The sequence below is a fragment of the Podarcis bocagei genome (genome assembly GCF_964188305.1).
Source record: "Podarcis bocagei genome assembly, chromosome: 15".
NCBI classification, from domain to species: Eukaryota; Metazoa; Chordata; class Lepidosauria; order Squamata; family Lacertidae; genus Podarcis; species Podarcis bocagei.
This window is the reverse complement of record NC_138141.1, coordinates 30,996,296-31,018,783: the sequence shown is the minus strand read 5'-3', so window position 1 is coordinate 31,018,783 and position 22,488 is coordinate 30,996,296. Positions and strand designations below refer to the sequence as shown.

At 50.1% G+C, this 22,488-nt stretch overlaps 2 protein-coding genes across 7 annotated transcripts in view; both read left to right on the top strand.

The window, feature by feature from the left end:
* ELN (elastin) overlaps positions 1–14,357 on the top strand; it is a 60,918-nt gene extending 46,561 nt beyond the window's left edge. For 4 of the 6 annotated variants that reach the window (XM_081172985.1, XM_081172986.1, XM_081172982.1 and 1 more), the window contains 16 exons: positions 611–739; positions 1,973–2,029; positions 3,077–3,193; positions 3,609–3,671; positions 4,559–4,696; positions 5,806–5,856; positions 6,353–6,457; positions 6,601–6,648; positions 7,247–7,285; positions 7,577–7,648; positions 8,329–8,370; positions 9,352–9,378; positions 10,728–10,772; positions 12,250–12,279; positions 12,383–12,412; positions 13,543–14,357. In XM_081172985.1, coding sequence (XP_081029111.1) covers positions 611–739; positions 1,973–2,029; positions 3,077–3,193; positions 3,609–3,671; positions 4,559–4,696; positions 5,806–5,856; positions 6,353–6,457; positions 6,601–6,648; positions 7,247–7,285; positions 7,577–7,648; positions 8,329–8,370; positions 9,352–9,378; positions 10,728–10,772; positions 12,250–12,279; positions 12,383–12,412; positions 13,543–13,559 — 1,010 coding nt within the window. In that variant the 3' untranslated portion in view covers positions 13,560–14,357. The remainder of the gene's footprint in view (positions 1–610; positions 740–1,972; positions 2,030–3,076; positions 3,194–3,608; positions 3,672–4,558; positions 4,697–5,805; positions 5,857–6,352; positions 6,458–6,600; positions 6,649–7,246; positions 7,286–7,576; positions 7,649–8,328; positions 8,371–9,351; positions 9,379–10,727; positions 10,773–12,249; positions 12,280–12,382; positions 12,413–13,542) is intronic. The other 2 variants (XM_081172984.1, XM_081172987.1) reach the window with 2 other exon arrangements.
* A 4,856-nt stretch (positions 14,358–19,213) lies between these two features.
* Positions 19,214–22,488, top strand: part of LIMK1 (LIM domain kinase 1) — a 38,070-nt gene continuing 34,795 nt past the window's right edge. Inside the window, exons 1-2 of the mRNA XM_081173009.1 lie at positions 19,214–19,633; positions 21,730–21,826. Coding sequence (XP_081029135.1) covers positions 19,576–19,633; positions 21,730–21,826 — 155 coding nt within the window. The 5' untranslated portion in view covers positions 19,214–19,575. The remainder of the gene's footprint in view (positions 19,634–21,729; positions 21,827–22,488) is intronic.

Genomic DNA, 22,488 nt, shown 5'->3' with positions numbered 1-22,488 from the left:
TTGAGATGGTGGGCATGGAGGGGTCCTGCCTCAAGTGTACTCCACAGCACTGGGCACACCAGGCAACCCCCTTAACATCCTTGTGCCCATTTCAAGTTTCATGTCTCAGAGGCGAAGAATAGGTGGGGGATCCACTTGGGTCACTAGTGAAATACCGCTACTCATCATTTTTTCACTTACCCAGCAATGGGGAGGGGAGCCCGCTTTCCAGCAAAGATCTTCCACTGCAGCCAGCCCAAAACAGATCCAAATAATCGGTGTCATCCAAAACCTCCTGGATTAATAGAATTGTAGATTTGGAAGGGACTCTCAGGGTCATCTTAGTCCAGCCTCCTGCAAGAGTTAAGGGGTGGAGACATCACCACTCACTCTTCCCCAGAATGGCAAATTCAGTCCCTGGCAGGACTTAACCCAAATCAGCTAGATCCAGGCTGGGTTTCTTCTGAAGGGGCCAAACGATGACCTCCTTTAAGGGAACTGGACGATCCCTCAAAGAGGCAGTAGCCACCTCCAGGGCCTAGATTGTGGATCTTTGGCTGCTTTTAATGGTGGGGATCTGATGAGCTGGTTGGAACTGGCCTGGCTCTCAGATTCATTTCTTCTGTCTCAGGTCTTATTCCTGGTGCTGGTGTTGGTGGAGTTCCTGGTGCTGGTGTTGGTGGAGTTCCTGGCGCTGGAGTTGGTGGCGTTCCTGGTGCTGGCGTCGGTGGAGTTCCCGGTGCTGGAGTTGCTGTTCCAGGTGCGTTTACATGAGAAGGTAACAACATGGGACCAGTTTACCTGCAAGATCACTTTGATTTGCAGAATTGGCACTGCTGCAAGTGCCACATAATACCCGTTACGTGTTTGCAAGAAAATTCATTTTTAGCATGGCAGCACCTACACTTGGGAACTCCCTGCCTTTTGACACAAGGCAAGCGCCTTAACTGCACTCTTTTCAGTGCCTGCTAAAAACATCTTTTGTTCAAGCAGGCCTGCGCAGACATGTAGAAATCTGCTGTGTCTTTTAATACTTTTTTTTAGCATATTGCAGATGTTATCTTTTGAATTTTTAAGAGTTGTAGAGGGTGTTGGTAAAGTTTTTTTTTAATTTCATGTTTATAATGTATATAAAACAGAACAATGATATCGACAGATGAAAATTGAAATGAGAAACTACAAGACAGACACACAGAATGAGTGCAGTTGCACACATGTGAAAAGAAAGCAAGTTACAAGTAAATAATATCAGCGTTATATGATAACATAGTTCCAGATTTCTGATATGGGCTGCCTTGAAAATGATGGTTTCGCTGTATATATAATAAAGGAATGGCAAATCATATTAAAAGCACCTGGGCGTGCTAGCCCCTATGGAAATCTACAATATGCTTAATTTTCCCCATTATAGTTATATTCCAGAGTGGGTGGTACCAAGCATCCAGTATAAGATTTTGGGTCGTCCCCCCATTGTGTTTCCTATTCGAGCTGCCAAGGTCATAAGTAAGACCAATTCTTTTGGCAATATATCTACATTGGTATCATCAGAAATACAGTGGTAACTCGGGTTACATATGCTTCAGGTTACGTACGCTTCAGGTTACATATGCTTCAGGTTACAGACTCCGCTAACCCAGAAATAGTGCTTCAGGTTAAGAACTTTGCTTCAGGATGAGAACAGAAATCGTGCTCCGGCGGCGCGGCAGCAGCAGGAGGCTCCATTAGCTAAAGTGGTGCTTCAGGTTAAGAACAGTTTCAGGTTAAGTACGGACCTCCGGAACGAATTAAGTACTTAACCTGAGGTACCACCGTATTCAGCAACTTAAAGAGTTGTTTTTACCGGTAATTCTGTTGTTTGACTCGCTTTGTAAATCACTTGGGGTTCTGTTTTTAAAACCAAGCAGTGCATAAATGAAATAAACAAGGTAGCTCCAGGACTGCATGGGTGCCGTGGCTGGCTAGCCCCTTGACTCATTTTTGTCTCTGCCAACAGGAGCTGGAGTGTCAGCAGCAGCGGCAGCAAAGGCAGCGGCAAAGGCAGCCGCCTACGGTAAGCTGAGCATCCTCCTCCTGTCCCAACAGCATTGAGGCTGCTGGATAAATCAGGGCAGGCCGAGCCAAGGCAGGAAGGAATGGAAAGATCTCTTTAGGGAAACAGAACATGGGCTTGACTGTTTAAGAAAATCAGGCGATTATGAAGCAGCACTCCGGACGGACTACCTGATGCCACTGAATATATTACAGAAAACCCATAAAGTCTAGAGCAGGAGCAAGGAAGTTTTTTCAGCCCTTCTGTTTCAGGAAACTTTCGGGGGGGAGGGGCGTATGGCAGAGGTAGGCAGGGCCAGAGGCAAAGGTTTCAATCTGCAAGTTTGAGTCCTTTTTGTGTGTGTGTCTATTATTATTTTAACTTTTTGAAACCCTTAATTTCCTTAGAGATAATTTTACTGTTTTTCCTTTTTTGTAAGCCGCTCTGATGGTTGGCTTTTGTTTTTTTACAATCAAGCAGTGTATAGATCTTATGAAATAGGTGAATAAATAGAAAAGGGCGGGGCAACACATGTAGATTTTTGCTAGTTTCTACACACTCTCACACAGCCCTCTCTGTCCTCCCTGTGGGGGCAAGCAAACATGCATTGCCGAGACAAAAAGCTCTTGAGGAGGGTATGAAGGCCCCGCTAACCATGCCAGGCTAGACAAAGCCAGGAGCAGCAGGTCTCGATGGATTCACAGAATTGTAGAATTGCAAGTGACCCACAGGGGCCACCTAGTCCAATTCCCTGCAACGCTGGAATCACAGCTCAAGAATCCCTGATAGGCGGCCATCCAACCTCTGCTTAAAAACCTCTCCAGGACTTCAGAGTCCACCACCTTCCGAGGGAGTCCGTTCCACTGTCAAACAGCTCTAACCCTCAGAAAGTTTTTCCTAATGTTGAGTCAGAATCTCCTTTCTTATCATTTGAATCCATCAGTTCAGGACCTCCCCTCTGGAGCAGCAGAAAAGAAGCTGGCTCCATCTCCCAGGGGGCAGCACTTCAGGTATTTGAAGGTTTGCGGCAAATGGCTAATCTGACCTCTGGTTTGTCATTTCCTGCAGGGACTGGTGTGGTGCCTGGCTATGGCGCCATTGGTGGTGTGGCACCTGGTGGAGTCATACCTGGTGGAGTCGCACCTGGTGGAGTCGTACCTGGTGGAGTCGCACCCGGTGGGTTAGGTAGGTTCCCCCCTCTGTGGGAAGTCAATGCCTTCTCAAGGGAACAGAGCGACTCATCCCGAAACCTTGGTCTTTGCAATAACATGGAGGCTGCTCCTGCTCTGTGGAACAGCATCAAGATGGGACAGACACCCACTCTCTGCATTTCCTGAAGACAATGGGAGATGTGAGGCAGTTGTGTGTTGGGGGGGGAAGGTTTCTGGCAGGCTTTCACAGCTGGATGAAAAGGGTCTCTACTATGAGTGCGCACCACCCACTGCTCAAAAGCATCCAGGGTCCTGGAAGGATGGGAGGAGAATGGTAGATGGGCTGGGCTGGGAAAGAGCTTTGGCTAGTTGCCAAGGTGGTCAACCACTGCCATCAGACCTGGTGAAGTTGGTCCTGCTGACACCTCTCTCTCTCTCTCAATTCTCAGTGCCAGGAAGCCCCGCGGCCGCTCAAGCAGCAGCAAAAGCAGCCGCCAAAGCAGCCAAATATGGTAAGGAGGGCCACTGTGGTGTGTAGTGGTTACAGTGTCCGACTAGGACCTGGGAGACAAGGGTTCAAATCCCTGCTGGTGGTGGAAGCTCACTGGGTGACCTTGGGCCAGCCACAATCCTTCAGCCTGATCTGTCTCACTGGGTTGTTTGTGGGGATTAAATGAGAAGGGAAAGAACCATGAATGCCGCTTTGAACTCCTTGCAGGAAAGGTGAGATATTAATGTAGAAAATAAATAAATATCAAGACTTCCAACCAGCACAGGAGATAAGGATGGCAAAGGAGATGTGGATCAGTTTTTCTTTAGCCTCGCAAATAGTAGTTGTGCAGAAATGCATGAGGCTCTTGGATTCCTGTCGTAAAAAATATTGACACTCTGGAGACACAGACAGAGATGCTCGTGGAGGCTGGTCTATTAGGATGAAGAGGGTGCTGCCCCACTGCCCTCAGCCAGCCCCCACCCTGCCTGCCTTCTTCAATTACAACCACTCCATCGGGTGGCTCTGCCTATCAGCTTCCTCCTCCTCCTCCTCCATTGTAGGGAGGAGGAGGAGGAGAAAACCAGGCGTTGGCTCCACCCGTCATTGGCTCTAGTGCCACCTACTGGTAGGCTCCCTGCCTTCTGCCCTACCAATCCTGATGGACACCACTGGGGCAGGCCCTTCCCCCTTTTGATGATGTAGCCTCATTTCAAGAAGACACAGAAAACATCAGTACGAATGCAACTGGCGTTAGGAAGTGAGCAGGCTGAGCAGGGAGCCTGCAATACCCTCTCCTAGTTTTGATCTAAATGTTTTCCTCTGAGGACATTGGCTCCACCCAGGTGCTGTTCTCAGGGTGTGGTGGGGCTCAGGACCATTTTCCAAAAGTGTGCCTTGCTCCAACAGGAGCAGGAAGAGGCGTTGGCGGCGTTGGCGGTGTCGGTGGCGTTGGCGGGGTTGGTGGCGTTGGCGGCATTGGTGGAGTCGGCGGCGTTGGCGGAGTCGGCGGCGTTGGCGGTGTTGGTGGTGTTGGCGTTGGTGGTGGTAAGCAGCCATTAAGTGCCAACAACTTAGAATTTTATCTTGTTTTATTTGGGGCATGGAGATTTCCAGGTGGCTCCATGCAGGGCAGAAGCTTCCTGAGCAGTTCACAACACAAAATGAACGTGAGCCAGCCCAGAGAGATGCTTGTGGGAAGCCAAAATAATGATGAAGGTTTTTTAAATGAAAACAAATTTATTTCCTCAGCAGCAGCAGCAGCCCCGGTTTAGATGGCTGCACACAGCTGCTGCTTTTAACTTCTTAAAGCAATGCATACTAGCTGACTGCACATCTCAAGTTGTGTCAGGGACTGGGTGGATGAGGCAGAGTGGTGGAAGCCACTTGCCCAAGAGCCCCCAAGGAAGGCACAGAAGAAGATGACTTAGATCCTGGGTCCTGGTGGCAGGATACTGGCTGCAACTCAGAGGAGGGGACAAGCTGGGAGGTACTAGAAGCAGGAAGCTTGAGGTATCATGAAGAGGCAGAAGCAGGCTGGTGGCCCAGCACAGGGCAGGGGAATGAGGTTCCCAGTTTGGATGAAGGCTACAACAGAGGAGAGCCAGACCCTTCATCTCTCCCACAGCTCCATCATGCCAGCCTCTCTGCTGATGGCTCTCTGGCTCCACTTACTCCTAGAACATGAAGGATGTTACGTATTGCTGAGCAACAGGCTAGGCAGGCACAGAGAGAGGCTCCTGGGGCTTGCTGTAGCAGAAGATTGCAAGGGAGGAGCCCTGACCCGGAGGGCTAGATAGTGATAGAGGGGCTGCACACCAGTTCAAGCAACTTCTTCATGGGGGGGGGGTTGCCTTTATGAGCCTCCTTGTATTCCCCCCCCCTTTCCTTAATAATGAAACTAACTGCACGTTAGCCTCATGTCTCCCCCTCTGACCTGTGAATGACCTGATCTTTCTATCAGCCCCCTGACAAATTGCTGGAAACCACAGGAGGGGAGAGGGCTCTTGCCTCAGATCCCGCTGGAGGGCTTCCCATGGGGGCATCTGACTGGCCACTGTGGGAACAGGAAGCTGGGCTAGGGTCATCTTAGTTCTTATGTCGTGGTGTCCCAATGGGTTTGGCCCTAATCCTGACTCCTTCTGTTCTTCTGCTAGTTCCTGGGGGAGCAGCGGCAGCTAAAGCAGCAGCAAAGGCAGCTAAATACGGTGAGTCCCCATTGCGTCCGTCCTGATCTCATATCCCCTGCCTAATTAAGTTCTTCCCTGCCCCTCTGTGCATCCTGGCCCACTGCCCCATAGTGCCAGCCAGTGAGCTTCTTCCCAGATGCAAAAACATGATATCATCTCTGAAGCATCCCACATTGCCACGATTCAGATTGTAAACTTTCTGGGGCATGAGGCCTTAGTTGTGTGCTCACCGTTCATTTAAAACACCTTCAGAACACATTCCCACCCGGAGAATCCTGAGAACTGTAGTTTGTCCCTCACAGAACTACAGTTCCTCACACCCTTAACAAACCACAGTACCTAGGTTTCTTGAACTGGGCCAGTCATAATGGAGCAAAGAATCATAGGATTATAAAGTTGGAAGGGGACCCCAAAGGCCATTTGGTCCAACCCCCTTCCCCACAGTGCAGAATTCACAGCTAAATGGGTGGTGGAATTTGATCAAATTTTGCCCCTAATTCCAACCTCTTTGTAGGTCGTGGGGCAGGTGTCTTTCCTGGTGGTGGAACAGGCGTCTTGCCAGGGGGCGGAACAGGCGTCTTGCCAGGGGGAGGCGTTGTGCCAGGTGTTCCTGGAGCAGGTAAGGGACCCCTCAGCTACTCCTCATCCTCTGATCTTGGGGAATTGGCACTGGACAAGATTCCCAGTCCAGTTTTGCTGTGCACCAGAAGAGATCCCTGGGCATTGGGGCTCTGACACAGATTGTTTCTCCGTATCTCACAGGAATCCCCCAAACTGGACTGCAACCAGGAGCCAAGCCACCTAAATATGGTACGTATGAGTCCCTGTCAGGGAAATGGGCAAGACGTAAGTAATAATAATCATAATGATAGTACTGGAAGTTCTGCCTATCCACTCACCTGCCCACACCTCACCCAAAAAACAAAAACAAAACACCCAAAAAACAAAAACAAAATAGTCACAGGAGATCTAGCTATCTGTTGATAAAAGGAAACCCATCTTCACGCAGCACAGAATTAAACGTGGAACTCCCCACCACCACAAGAGGCACTGATGGTCACCAAACTAGAGGGCTTTAGGATTGGGTCAATTCATGGAGGAGGAGGGGGCTATGAATGGGTACAAGTCACGATGGCCATGCTCTGCCTCCACAGTTAGAGGCAGCAAAGCTTCTGGATACCAGTTGCTGGAGGTCTTTGCGGGGAGCAGGGGAGAGGGCGCGTGTGCTCCTGTTTCCCATAAGAGGCATCTGGTTGGTCACTGTGAGAACAGGATGCTGGACTGGATGGACCTGATCCGGCAGACGCTTCTTATGAGTTGAAGAACTGGGAGACATGGGAAGTGTCTGGTCGGCAGTGGGGAGAAATGCCTTTGATAAACCAAGACTCGCTTTTTCTCACCCCAACAGGTGTGCCGGGAGCTGGGCTGGGTGGCTTTGGCGTACCAGGTACGATGCTGCAGACCCAAGGGGAGGGAGGGGAGAAGAGGGGCCTCCACACAAGACAGGGCATTCTTTGGGACAAGATGGACAGCTCCATGGCTCATCCCTTGTCCTGGCTACACATCCGAAATCACTTGGGGGCTGGGCTGTGGGGCTTGGGAGCATTCCAAGCAGTCATAGGCTGAATAACTTCAGTATCCTCCATGTTCCTTTATTTACTCTATGGGTTCTCCACATATAGCTTATTTCTAATGAACCGTGAGGTTGGGTTTTTGACTGAGCCACTTTTTCTGGCAGGCTTTGGTGGACGAGGAGGATATGGGGTCCCCGGCGCAGGGGGAGCGGGCCTTGGTGGCGCTGGAGCTGGAGGTGCGTAGAGATCGTTCAGCCAGAGCACTGGGAAGGAAGCCCCCAATGTTGTGCTCTGAATTTGAGGGTGGTGTGAGGGGACTTTGCAAGATGTCTCGGTGGCCTTACCCAATGGTGGCCTCAGTGAGTTGACCCTCTGCTTTATCATTGCTACCAGCCAGAGCCTGCAAGGAAGCAGGCAGTGGGATCTGCTGTTGTAGTTACACCCTGTTGTAGCTACTCCCTGTTTTTAGCAACTATTTGTTGTAGCTACTCCTCATCCTCACCCCTGTTTCCCCCTCCCCTGCTCACCACCCCTGAGCCAGAGTCTGAGTCAGAATTATGACAAAGCAGGAGAATGAAGCTCTCGTCATGGAGGAAGATGAATACCAAAAGCTATTTGCCTCTTTTGGGGCAGCCCATTGGCATTTTGTACTGGTACCTACAACACCTTTCTCAATATAGAAGTACCAGCACCACATTTTTCTTACCCGCCCCCCCCCAAAAAAATAGTACCGGATATACCACAAATGTTACAGCTCCAATCTGCTTCCTACAGTCCTATTTCGGGGGCCCTGCCTCCAGCTCCCCTAGCCTGCCCATGCCCTCTGAAGCAGCCCCACCGCTCCCTTGAGGTCAGCAGGCCGCAAGCCTGACTTCCAAGACGAGCTTCTAATTTCCCCTCACGCTCTCTTGCGCAGGGCTGACGTACCCAGGAGCCGGTGGCAAACCTCCCAAACCAGGTATGAGCAAAATGGGACCACGTGGTGGAGTTGGGTAATGGCGGAAGGCGAGTGGCGGAGCTCAGTTTCCCTCAGAACTCTCCAGATTGCGCCAAGGTTCAAGGCAGCGATTGGGGACCTCAAATGCGGCCCCCATACTTCTCTGTCTGGCCCTTAGGATTGGCCCCAAGCCACGCCCCTGTTCGCCCTGCCCTGTACCCTTATTGAGTGTCGGTGCCTGACTGGAATGTGTCCTTGGAATGTCATAAAGCCTCTTCGCTTGCCTGGATAGAGGAAATGTGTGTATAAATATCTGACTTTCAAATGACTGGGAGACAGCCAGGCATAAAATGGCAACCCTCACATCTGTAGCCCCACCCCTTTCTGCCTTTGGCTCCGCCCACCACTGGGAGCGGCCCTCACAAATTTGCTCATGAGGCAACACGGCCCCCGGGCTGAAAAGCCTTCTTATTTGTTTCGTATCATTTCATAAAATTTATATACCACATGATTGTACACACACACACACACACACACACACACACACACACACACACACAAAACCCTCAAGGCTGTGTACAAAAGAGCTAAAACAATAAAGTTATTGATAAGGAAAAATGGCAAGAATGATTTAAGGCACCTGGAAAGTTAAAATAACAACAGACTAAAAATGGATTAAAACTCTTCACCCATGATGTAAAATGGTGGAGCCTCATAAAGGACAAATTTGACCTAATGGAGGTTCCTACCCCCATGGGGAAAAAATAATTTGGGAATGTATGTTTGACCGAAGTCTTGGGATTTCATAGAAGGACCCCCCCACCCCAAAAAAGCCTTCAACTGCCCTAAGGATGCAACATTGAATCTGGATATGTACATTTCAGACTTTCAGTGTATTGCGATATTGAACAAGGCGTTGCCAGAGTTGAGTGATACACACCCCAATTTGACCTTCCTCAACAACATCTATTCTGATCAAATGTCTTCTTATTTCTATCACAGGTTATGGTGCTGGCATTCCACAAGTTGGTGAGTTGATGAACTAAATTCCCTTTATTATATAATGTGTATGCATGCGTGTGTGTGTGTGAGAGAGAGAGAGAGAGAGAGAGAGAGAGAAATTATAGAACGAAGTTCAATAATGCTGTCACTGCGAGACAAATTTGGTTTCAATAAAAATGCTAAGTCTTTTTTTAAAAAAACAACAACACACCTAATGTTACATTATTATGCTTTGTAGCCAAGATCATTAGATATCCAACATGCTTGCTTGTCAAGAAAAAAGAAAGAAAGGGAAATAAATAAACAAAAGAAAAAGGACATATGAAGCAGAACAGGAGCAGCTTAGTGAGGCGAGAAACTCACAAAAAACTGTAAAGTACCATGAATAGATTAAAAGGGGAAGCTATCTTAATTTACATTGTCATTCAAAAAATGCTAAGTCTAAATGATGTTAAATAGAGCTTTTCAGCAGAAAGAGAAAATAAAATAGAGGACGCCCCCTCTCTGATGGTTTGATAAAACAATAATGTTGTAACAAGTTATGTAACAGAATTAAAATTAAAAATAACACCAAAACTCAGCAGCTACATTAGTATCAGTAGTAAGACTTCCACTCGTTCTCTAGAACAGGTAAAAAATAAGGTTAACTCCTTTTTATTTTAAGCACCTTTATCGGGGTCACGAACCTTCTTATATATTTATGTATTTATATGATTATTTAATGCATTTATATGCCACTCCTTTCTCCAAGGAGCTCAAAGTGGCTTACAAACAATAATTAAAAACAGATCTCAGAACCCATTTAGAACAGGCAATTAAAATCCAGTTTGGCCTGCCAGCAACCCAGTTGGCCAGCATTGCCTGCCTCTCCGTTTCCAAAGCTCTGTCGAAGCAGGAAGGCCTTAGCCTGCTGGCGGAAGGATAACAAGGAGGGAGCCAGGCGGACCTCTCCTGGGTGGGGATCCCACAATCTGGGAGCAGCCACAGAAAAGGCCCTGTCTCTCAGTGCCTCTGATGTTGATGGGACCGAGAGAAGATGCTCACCCAAGGATCTGAGCATCCAGGCGCAGAGCATCATATCTTTCTGGTAGCCTGGCCCCAAGCTGTATAGGAATGTGTGAACTGATTCCACCTATCTGTGAGGTGACAGATAGGTAGGGGAAGAAGAAGAAGAAGAAGAAGAAGAAGAAGAAGAAGAAGAAGAAGAAGAAGAAGAAGAAGAAGAAGAAGAAGAAGTGTGGAAACCTGCAAGGGGTTGGACTAGACCTTTGGGGTCTCTTCCAACTCTATAATTCTATGAACCAGGCTTGTGGAATTCCTGCCATATTGAAACTTTTCTGACTCTCTCTCTCCCACCCATTTTTTCTCCATTGTAGCGGGCGGAGCTGGCTATGGTTATGGTTTGTCTCCTATTTACCCAGGTACGTTGATAGGGGCTGGGGGGGGTGAGTTCAGTTCCTGAAAAACCCGGGTGCAGGGAGAAAGCAGTGGCCTTGTGGATGACACCCACAAAGGAGCTGAAACAGACCAGGGGAGCAGTCAATTTGGGGGCAAGCAGGTGGTCTTCAGTGGGGTCACCTCCCTCATAAGGTATGCCTTACACCCTGTCACTGGTACCAGTTCATAAGAACTTAAGAATCTAAGAGCCTGTTGGATCAGGCCCATGGCCCATCTAGTCCAGCATCCTGTCTCCACAGTGGCCAACCTGACGTCTGCGGGAAACCAGCAAGCGTAAGATGCCTTGCTTCCACAGGAGGTAGTGATGGCCGCCAACTTGGATGGCTTTGAAAGATGCTTGGTCCATTCATGGAGGGGGGAAACTAACAATGGCTACTAGCCATGATGGCTTTGTTCTGCCTCCATGGTTGGAGGCAGCAGAGCTGGAGACCACAGGAGAGGAGAGGGATCTTGTGTTCGAATTCTGCTGTCACGGACTCGCTGGATGCAGAGGAGTGGTGCGAGGTGCCAGCGGGGGAACCCCCAAGGGAAGACGTCTCAGAGCCAGGGGATTGGTGGTGGGTCAGAGGGAGAAGAGGGAGCAGATGAGGAGAAGGAGGTGTCAGGGGCTGAGGAGGTAACAGGGTTTAGTGAGCAGGAAGAGGCTGTGGCAGAGAGCAGTCCAGACTAAGAGGCAGAAGCAGAGGTGGGGACCAAGAGACAGAGATGAGGCAGACTGCTGAAGAAGCCAGGGACTCTCCCCCTCCTGCTGTGACCAGCTCCCCTCCCCACCGGTTCCCCAGAACCAGAAGAGGTATGAAGAGGGCGGAGGAAATACGGGGAAGACAACAAAGCCTCAGATCACTTGGAAAGAACTTAGGCAGCTGTGGGAAGGCAGGGACCTTCAGTCCCCACAACTGCCTCCTTGGGGCAAGCTCTATTAGGAACAGCTGCTGTGCTCACTAGGCCAGAGCTGTTCAATTCCTTTGAATAAAGAGTTAACTTCACGGACACCTTGTGAGTTATTGCTGACTTGTTCCCTACTCCTGCCTTGACACCTCCTTGGGGGTTTCTCATATCAGGCACCTGGCTGTACACTGTGAGAAGGAGGTGCTGGACCAGATGGGCCTCCTTTGGCCTGATCCAGCTACAGGGCTCTTTGTATGTTCTTATGCTCAGAGATAAGAGTCCCATACTAATGATCTGAATACAAGGAAATGTAACAAGATGCTTAGGTGTTTCCATAGAATCCTGGAACAGTACAGTCATCTAGTCAAGCCCTCTGCTTGTTTCCCCATCAGTTTCCCCGCTTCTCTTTCGCTGAGGCCCACTGTGACCTTTGCCATGCACCCCTCACCCAAACACACACACACACACACACAGTTCAGAATGTGGGGTGGGAGGGGGCTGCTGGCTGCTCTGTGTGGCTAACCAGTTTTCCTGCCTGGTTTGGGCTTGCAGGTGGAGTCCCTGGCCAGCTGGGCTATGGTGGTAAGTGCATTGCTTTCTGCTGGCTGGCTGGGTGGGGGGTCAAGGGTGAATCCAGGAGATCTTGAGTGACCTCACCCCATGTTTCTCCCTTGCTTCTCCACAGGCAAACCTCCCAAGCCGTACGGCTACAGAGGTAAGTCGCACCCCAACCCAGAAGCAGTCCACTTTCAAACTGTTTCTGTCTTGTTCCAAGAGCCTCCAGGTTCAAAGGCAGTCTACCTCTGAGTGCCAGGCTCTAGCTTAGTGCCAGGGTGGGGTGGGGAGAGCTTCTTCCCATCAGGCCTCACCTGTACGGGGAGGGTCTCATAGGCCTCCGGTGGGCTGCTAATGGGAACAGGAGGTCGAAGGGCAAATTCTCTTGGTCTGGCTGTTTTTGCAAAGGGGCCAAGAGAATGGCCACCAATCACATTATGTTTGCGGACTTAAATGATGACAGCAAGTACCAACAGGTTCACTTGCCTGAATTCTGCCCCAAGCTGAGAATCAGCACACAAATGGACACAATTTGGGGTGCTGTTTTCCAGTCCATCGGAATCTTCCACTATCCCTACCTGTGAGCCACCCATGAAAAATGTCCCCTGGACACACAGTGTCCTCCTCCTCCTCCTATTGTTGTTGTATTTTATTTTAATGTGTTTATCATGCCTTTCTCCGAAGGTGGGATTCAGGGTGGCTTGCAACATTATTATTTTTTTAAAAAAATTATAAATTACAAGGTAATAAAAGCAAAGTAGTTTTAGAACCAGCAACTGAAATACAGTTTGCCCTGACCGCAGCCCAGAAGATGGTTAAATAAGGACACCACTGGTAGCAAAGGAGCTAGTCCATATGAACCCATCCACCAGTTCTGGTGTGCTCCAGGTGCCTCAAGGCCAGCCCACCCACGATGCAGTGTGAAATGGAAGCCCCCGAGGCATCACCCCCACAGATGTCCTTTAATGCCATCAACCCAGTCCTGTGGAACTCTCCACCACTGGAGTTTCAGCAAGCGCTGAACGCTTTTCACTTCCGCCAAACCTAGTGAGGCAATTCAGAACACATCCTCCCACAATGTCTGTTTTAAACGTTTTGAATGGTTTTATGCTTTCATTGCTGTAAGTCGCTTTGACATATATATTTTTCTGATGTTGCAGTATACTGGTAATATTATTATTACTATTTTTACAAATAAATAATACAAATAGTTCAAAGGCAGCTGGGATGTGAGTAAGGCATGTGTCACCGCTGATGGTCTTCCTCTTCTCCTCTCCCCACACCTTGCAGGCCGCAAGAGGAAGTAGCCCTGACAGACTGCCTACCATTCACCTCATGAACTTTGGTGCTACTGCCTGGTCTCGAATGTACCCCCTCACCCCGAGAAAAGCAGATTCCACCACCACCGCCATCGTCACCGCCGCCCTGTGCCTTTTTGCCCCACAGACCCCAAACAGCCCTCCTCCCTCTCTCACTGGTGCTACACCCAGCCGTCCACTTCCTGGGCGGTGGGGGGGCCTCTTTGGTGCTGCGGCCGAGGAGGGCCGCTTTCGGAGGAGGGGGGGAAGATGCCCGAGCACTTTAGCCCACTCCTGAGCCCTGTGCGGGGGGGTCAGTAGTCACACTGGCCAGTTGGCCCCACTCCCTTTCCCAGTCTCCGCCCCCCCCTCTCTCTCCAGGCTCCAGTTTTTCTGGGGGGAGAATGCCACTGGGTTGCCATGGGAGCCCCTACCCTGGCACACTGCCTGCGTATCGGCAGGGGAGGGGGAGCAGGCCGGGCTGGGGGGTCGGTGCCAACAGGATTAACCTTAATCCTCCAGCTGCTGCCTGTCAGGGCCGCAGCGGATTAGCACAGCCCAGGCCACATCCGGCCTTTCAAGCAAGAGAGCCAGAGGCCACGCCGTCCAGGTCCGAGCAAAGAGGCCGTCCTGGGGGTCCCCCTCCCCTCCCCACGGGACCGTGGCCGACCTGCTCCACGACTCTTCATGTTTAATCACTTCGATGTAACTGGGATGGGACACTTTTTATAAAGAGGAACAGTAAACCGCTTTCCGGGAAAAAAAGAATTAAATAAAACCTGACTAATAAATAACTTTTTAAAGGAACATTTCTTGTGCTTTTTCTTCCTGGAGACGTACGGTCTGGAACCTACTTTCCCTTGAGCAACCCAAGCAAACACAAATTGAGTGTCTCTGAGCCTGTGCAGAGGGGCAAAGTGAGTGCATCTTGGCAGGTGTGACTGTTTATTATTAGAAGCACAGAACCTAAGAGTTTTCTGGTTCAACTGTTTGCAAATGCATCATGGCTAAAGATGCCTGACAGGTGGCCATCCAGCCTCTGTGGGAAAACCTCCAATGATGGAAATTCCACTACTTCCGAAAGAGCCCATTCTACTGTCCAATAGCTCTTAACACCAAACTGTTCTTCCCAGTGCTATTTTTCTAGAAAAAGAGGTACTCAAACTCACCATGAATGCCACCCTTATATTGGCAATGGTGTTCACCTAATAGGTGCCAGAACTAGGCGATATATTGTGCAAAACCAGTGTGAAGTCCATATCGTGATATTGGTTTCATCATTTTTGACCTGGCAATATATCATGAATCATGATGCATGCATGTGCATGTGGTGATATATCACAATGTTGAAAACCAGATATCACCCAGCCCTATCCAAAATCGAGTTCCAGTGAGTTCTGGCCAAAAAAGGGGGCCCTGGTTCTTCCTACTGTTTAGTCTAAATCTCCTTTCTGGTAATTTGAATCCATTGGTCCCAGGTCTCCCCTCCAGAGCAGCAGCAAACCAGCTCGCTCCATCTTCCATGTGGCAGCTCTTCAGATCTTTGAAGATAGTTCTCATAAAGGTAAAGGGACCCCTGACCACTAGGTCCAGTCATGGCCGACTCTGGGGTTGTGGCACTCATCTCACTTTATTGGCTGAGGGAGCTGGCGTACAGCTTCCGGGTCATGTGGCCAGCATGACTATGCCGCTTCTGGTGAACCAGAGCAGCGCACGGAAACGCCATTTACCTTCCTGCTGGAGTGGTACCTATTTATCTACTTGCACTTTGACATGCTTTCGAACTGCTAGGTAGGCAGGAGCTGGGACCGAGCAACGGGAGCTCACCCCGTCGCGGGGATTCGAACCACCGACCTTCTGATCGGCAAGTCCTAGGCTCTGTGGTTTAACCCACAGCGCCACCCGCATCCCTACCATCCCTCAATTTTGATAGATAGTAGTGGGATGCACACTTGGAAATAACCCTCTCTGGATCCTATAGCTTAGGGGGAGGAGCTGGGCTGTAGGGCTCATTAAAGATCCAGAGGTGAGCTTGCTAGAGTGGAGCAAAGCACTTTGCAACCAGCAGTTCAGCTCCTTTGTAGCCTGACGAGGAGCTGAGCTGTTTCACTGAGAGTCATGGAACTTTTATTGCAGAATGCCCAGCAATGAGGCAACTTCTGTAAGCAGTGGCACAACTGAGAAAATGATGGTGTTGGTTTGGTTTTATAAATACATTTTATTGAATTTCACACCTATAAGCCATCTCAAACAATAAAAAACACTACAGAGAAAAAACAAGACAGTAGAAATCGGAGAAACTGTAAATGAAGAATTAATTATCCTGGAAAATAGGAACTGTTTTGGATTGTCATTATACTAGGACCATTATATTTAAATGTAATATTTTTCTTTTCCTAGTCTTAAAACCCACAGGTGAATAAATGCATCTGGTGGAGACGAACTATGTTACTCCATGCTTGCAAATAGAATAAAATCATAAAATCGTACCTTACTGCCAAAAACGAATCTGCAGGGATCCTGCAGCACCTGTGTGAATTTCACAAGGAAATATCAGTGTTTGTGGTGCAAGTGAACCAAAAATAGGCAGGAAATCAACACTGAGGAGGGGCGAGACCATCGGGAATCATCGGGGAGCGGAACTGAAATTTCTACAGACCATGTCATAATGCCATACAAAGCTATGCTGCGGTCGCATTTTGAACATTGTGTGAAATTCCGGCCACCTCACCTAAAAACGGATATTGCAGAACTGGAAAAGGTTTAGAAAGCAACAACCAAAATGATCAAGGGGGCTGAAGGAGAAAGCTTGTGGCATTTGAGGCTTTTTAGTTAAGAGAAAAGGCAAGTAAGAGGCGACGTGATAGAGGTTATAAAATTATGCATGGCATAGGAAAAGTGGACGGGGGAAAGTTTTCCTTCCTCTCTCTCATAGCACTAGAAGTCATGGACATCCAAGGAAGCTGGATTGGAGATTCAGAGCAGACGTAAGGAAGTCCTTCTTCAGGCACCTTGCTCCCACAGGAGGTAGTGATGGCCACCAGCCTAGATGGCTTTAACAGAGGATGGGGCAATTTCATGGAGGATAAGAAGACTATTAATGGCTTCTGGCCATGATGGATATGCTCTGCCTCTGCAGCTGGAGGTAGCAATGCTTCTGAATACCAGTTGCTAGAAACCAGAGGAGAGGAAAGGAGAGGAGAAGGATCCTGAGCTTTGGTCCTGCTTGCGAGTTTCCCAGTGAAGCACCTGGGGTGGTCACTTTGAGAAGACGATGCTGGACTAGAAGGGTTGTTGGCTTAACCAGCAGATTCCTCTTATGTTCTTAATGGAAGCTAGCCAGCGCTTCTGGTGGAAAATAATAATAATAATAATAATAATAATAATAATAATAATAATAATAATACACATCAAAAGAATCTCAATATAGCCATATGCACAATTGTCCCAAGACTCCTTTTTGCCAAGTATTGGCAAAGTTGTTCTGTACACTGGCAATGTGTGCAGGGGGAGAAAGGAGACACATACACAAATAAGCTGAAGGAATTGAAGGCCGTCACTGCTTGCTGCTCTGTACAAATTCAGAAAGGCAGAAATACAACAGAACAAGAGGAGATCCTGAATGCATCAGTCAAGCACTCTAAGAAGTGGATCAGGCCATTTAGACCGGCATCCTGTTCTCACAGTTGGTGACCCGGTGGCCATTGTGGGAAACCCACAAGCAGGATTCATGCACGAGAGCACTCTGGCCCCGCCTGGCTTCCAGCAGCTGGCATTCAGAAGCATTGTTGCCTCTGACTGTGGAGGCAGAGCAGAGCCATTGTGGCTACTACCCATCCATAGCCTTTTCCTCCATAAATGGCTGTGCATTAGCAACCAGAAAACAGACAGCAGATAAGAACCTAAGAGGTTGCTGGATCAGGCCAATGACCCATCAAGCCCAGTTTCCTTTTCATATAATTGTTGAGCTAGGGTTATCCAAGTCCATCCCTCTGCAATGCTGGAATCTCAACACGTAGTTCCCCATCCAATTTGAAACCAGACCAGACCCTGCTTAGCTTTGCAAATGTGCCAGCAGTTTTAGAGGCCAAGCGATGTCCCAAGGGATAGGCCACAAGCAGGATTCAGGTATAAAGGGACTCCCCCTCACGCCACCATGGTATCCGGCAACTGGTATTGATAAGTCTTGCTTCCTCCCACTGACTAGAGGGACTGGTGGTCTGAAAGCAGTCCTTGGTTGGTAACCATGAGGACTGGAGTCTTAACCCAGTGACAGGAGAATATCTGTCCCAGGTTCAATCCCAGGTGGCATCTCCAGGTAGAGACTCCCACTTTGGAGAGAGCTGCTGGTGGTCAGTGTCCACCATACTGGGCTGGACTGCTGGTCTGACACAGGACAAGGCAACTTCCTACTGTTATGAGTTTATGAGTTTCAGACTCCTACCCACCCGTTACAAGTTTCTGGATGCCAGACACTGAACTTCTGGATTCAGTGAATGTTAAAATATAAACTAAGCCAGTTTCCTGATCGGGAAATCACCTGGGATGATGGAGAACAAAAGCCATTAGGAAAACCAAATGCAAGGGGCCTCAGCTCAGAGTTAGTTGGGAAGACAAAGAGTTCGAAGTAGAGTTGACTGTGATCTGACCTAAGTTGCAGGATAGAAAAAGTGACCGGCTACAAAAGGCAGAGCACAATGGCTGATGTCTGTTTGAATCCAGAGAAGCAAGAGTCTTTTGGGGTGTTAATGCTGGCAACTGCTGCATCGTAAGCTCAGGTTGCATATACAGTGGTACCTCGGGTTAAGTACTTAATTCGTTCTGGGGGTCCATTCTTAACCTGAAACTGTTCTGCACCACTTTAGCTAATGGGGCCTCCTGCTGCCGCCGTAGCACGATTTCTGTTCTCATCCTGAAGCAAAGTTCTTAACCTGAGGTACTATTTCTGGGTTAGCGGAGTCTGTAACCTGAAGCGTATGTAACCCGAGGTACCACTGTATGTGTAAATAAATTATGTATCATAAAAATACCTGAGTCCCCACTATGCCTCATTTTTAAAAGGAAACATGTAGGGGTGAATTTTCGTATTTCAAATTTTTAGTGGCGCCCTCTGCAAGGCCAAAATCTGATGTCCCCTGCCTCTTGCCTTCCGTTCTGTGCGCTATGTCACAGTTGTGGCACCCTGTGGTGTCCCCTCGGCTCGGCGCCCAGTGCAGGCGAACCGGCCATGCTGCCCTAAATCTGGCTCTGAAAACATGGACCCTTGGTAAAGGTGCCTGGAACCCAATAGCGTCTCGCAGAGCTCAGAGATTGGGGTGGCACACAACAATACGTTTTCCTCTTCCCTGCACTACCCCCTCGCCTTTTGTCTGCAGTTGCCCCTGGGCGCTCTGCATACACTCAGGGGCCCCTTCTCCATCCCCTCCTGAAACCCTGGAAAGAGCGGCTGCCAGTCAGCTGTGGACCATCACAGCTTAGCTGTGGTCTGACACGAGATCATACATTTCTCTTCACACACCCCCGTCGGTTTTATCTGCCGTTGCCCCCGGACCCTCTGCGCGCACTCAGGGCTTCCCTCACCATCCCCTCCCTTTCCGTCAGCTTCCCTTCCCAGGGAGCGCGCGGCGGCGGCGGGGTGTGTGCGCGCGCGTGCGTGTGTCCGGTTCTGGCTGGCTGGCTGCATCCCTGCCGGGACTCCGCTTCTTCTAGCCCCCCGCCCAGTCCAAGCGAGAGGGGAGGCGCCTGGCCTTGCATCGCCTTGCAGCGCACGTTGCATTATAGCTGGAGACGGGCGGAGTAAGGGGGGTCCCTCTGGCTGGCTGGCTGGCTCCTCTTTGGACCCGCCTCCCTCCTCCTCCTCACCCCCCGCCCCATTTTCCCAGGGCTGCCGCGCAGTCGGCCCGGGCGAGTCCGCAGCCGGCGCAACCAAGCAGCCCGCCCTGCCCCCTTCGCCGCCCGGCAAGCGCAGGGAGGAGACGCCGACGCTGCTGCCGCCCGAGCCGGGGGGGTCTGGCGCGGCGTCCGCATGAGGCTGATGCTCCTGTGCTGCACCTGGAGAGACGAGCCCATGGGAGAGGACGAAGGTGGGTCCTGGAAGAGAGCCCTCCCTGCCCCCACCCCACGTCGCCCCTCACCCGGCCTCTGGCCGGCCTCCTGGGGCGCGGTGGGGACGGAGTGGGGTGGCGTTCAGGGCTCCTCCGCCCCCTCCCCTGCTTGACCTTGAGCCCTACAGGGGGTGGGAGAGAGAGAGAGAAACGTCCGGGCCGCCCCCTTGCTGCATTGCACGCGTGGCAGGCATTCACACGTGCAAGAGGCCGGGAGGGGTGGGGGCGAAAGGAGAGATCTACTTCACGCGCGTGGGGCTTGTGGAGTGGTCCTCGGAAGGTTGGGAGAGGCCCCCAAGGCCTACTTAGCCCCTTCACTCGCCTTAAGGGGCGTGCGCAGACTAACTGGGAGCGCGTCTCTGAGCACGTGCAGAGCGCGTTTCCTCTCTCCCCACCTCCAGCCCGTTGTCTCTGCGCTTTCAACTCACTCCAGGAGGCGGGGGCGGGGAGGTTAATCCGGTGCCCATCCGGTGGCTGCTGTCCAGGGTGCTGTTTCTCCCGACCTCCTGCCGCAGGCAAGGGAGTCTCGTCTGACCGGAATGCAAGAAAGTGGGGTATGGATAAAAGACTTCGGGGTTGATTCTAGGATCCATGCTTTCCCCCCTTCCTTTTGCAAATATTTTCGCTACTTTACTGAAAGTTGAGGATTCATAGAGCCTTTCCTGAGTGTGGGAATTCTCCTTTTACAAACGGGTGGAACAGGATAGGGTGAATAAAATGCTCTTTCACAGCAGGAAAAAGGGTGTCCCACTCGCCCCACAAATCCTATCATCTTTCTGATCCTCATAACCCCCAATGGCACCTGGGCCCAGAAGAGGGTGGGCATGCTGTGGTTACAAAGTAAAAAGAAAAAAGAAAGCACCCTCTGTGCATGCTCCAGGACACTCTTGCTCCCCTGTAATTGTTTTAGCATGGAGGCCTGCTACTGAAAACAGGTTTAGAGTCTGGGTGCAAGGAAAAATTTATCACCCCCATTCTGTTCCCCATTTCTAGGGATGCCCCCCCAGTTTCCCTGCCACTCCTCTCCACACCCCCAATCTATGGGGGTGAAGTAGGGGACAGTCCTGCTGTTATATAAACAGGAGATCGATCTGTGGCCACCAGCCATGGGAAAGGAGGTCATAGGGCTAGCCTCAGCTAGGGGCCTCTGGGCATTCGTGAGCAGCTGGGTGCAGGAGAATTGCCATTATTCCCCCCCCCATGCCCCCATGTCCCCTCTCAGAGTTAACAGGGATGAGGCTCCTGGCGGAGCCATGCTTCAGGTTCGGATTACGGAAGTTATTCTGTGTGTTCTCAGAGGAACCCTTGTTCATTCAATGTGAGTGCTGCTTCAAACAAATCTATTTGGGGGGGGCACAAGAGGATGAGGTGCATTCTGGGGGAGAGAGAGAAATCACCCACAGCCCCTCTGGAGTCTTGGGGTGCCTATGCACTATACATTTAAATCAGCGTCATGCAACTTTAAACAGTCATTCCTTTCCCCCAAAAAAATCCTGGGAAGTGTAGTTTGTTGTGGGTGCTGAGGGTTTTTAGGGGACCCCCTATTCCCCTCCCCAAACTGCAAATCCCAGAGTGGTTTGACAGTCAATCCCTGTTCCCAGGGAACTCTGGAAATTGTAGTTCTGAGAGTGGGGGCTAATAGGGGTATTTCTAAAAGCAACTCAACATCCTTAGCAAGCCATGGTTCCCAAGATTCTTCGGGAAAAGCCGTGCCTATTTAAAGTGGTCTTGCCTGCTTTAAATATGCATTGACTCCCTCCTTCCTCTCTGAGGTCACACCACATATCCAACATGCATTGAAAGCCTGTTTGGCTTCCCAGGACCTGTAGTTTGTTAAGGGCTCTGGGAACTGTAGCTCCTCAAGGCTGAAACTGCCGTCCCCAGAATTCCTTCAGGGAAAGCCATTCCAGTTTGAAGTGGTACGATACCACTTTAAAAGTGTCATGCAGATAACAGCCCTGTTTGCTAGGCCTACATCTGGTTTTGGCCAAAACTGAAATCCTGCAGTGAGAGCCCAGGCTGTGCTGGTGATACCCCTCCACTCAACCTGCCCCCACCTCTGTTTTCCTCTCCAGGAAGCGACCTGCCAATATGCGCCAGCTGCAGCCACAATATCTACGACGGCCAGTATCTGCAGGCCCTCAATGCGGACTGGCACACCGACTGCTTCAGGTAGGACCGCTCTGGTAGGGCGGCTGTCACCAGTAGGGTGGGAAGGGGGAGCCAGCATCCTTCTAGCTGCTTTTCTGAACTGCCATCTCCCATCAGGCCCTGCCAGGAGGGTCGAAGGTCAAGGACAATGGGAGTTGTAGTCCTGCAAGCTGAGGGAAGGACTATAGCTCAGGGATGGAACACTTGCTTTGAGTGCAGAAGGTCCCAGGTTCAATCCCCAATGGTGAGAGATTCTCCTGCCTGAAATCCTGGAGATCTGCTGCCAGTCAGTGTAGACAGTATTGGGCTAGATAGACCAGTGGTCTGACTTCCTGTGTTCCGATCTGGAGAACCACAGTTTCAGAAAGCAGTGAGGGGGTTATTAGAGCAAGGAAAAGTTTCAAGATCTGGGGCGTTTTCCTTAGAAAGTGGTAGTGTTGGATTAGGACCTGAGAGAGGCCAGGGTTCAAATCCCCACTAGGTCATGACTTTGGATCTGTCGCTGCCTCTTGGCTTAGCCTACCTCACAGGGTTGTTGTGGGCAGGAGAACCTGGGAGGAAAAAAGGTGGGCTATAAATGCAATAAACAAATAAATAGCTTGACTTTCCATGGTGTGCAAACTAGGCCAGAGCTACATCTTAAGAGAGGCAGTGTTGCAAAGTGGTTACATTATCAGACTAGG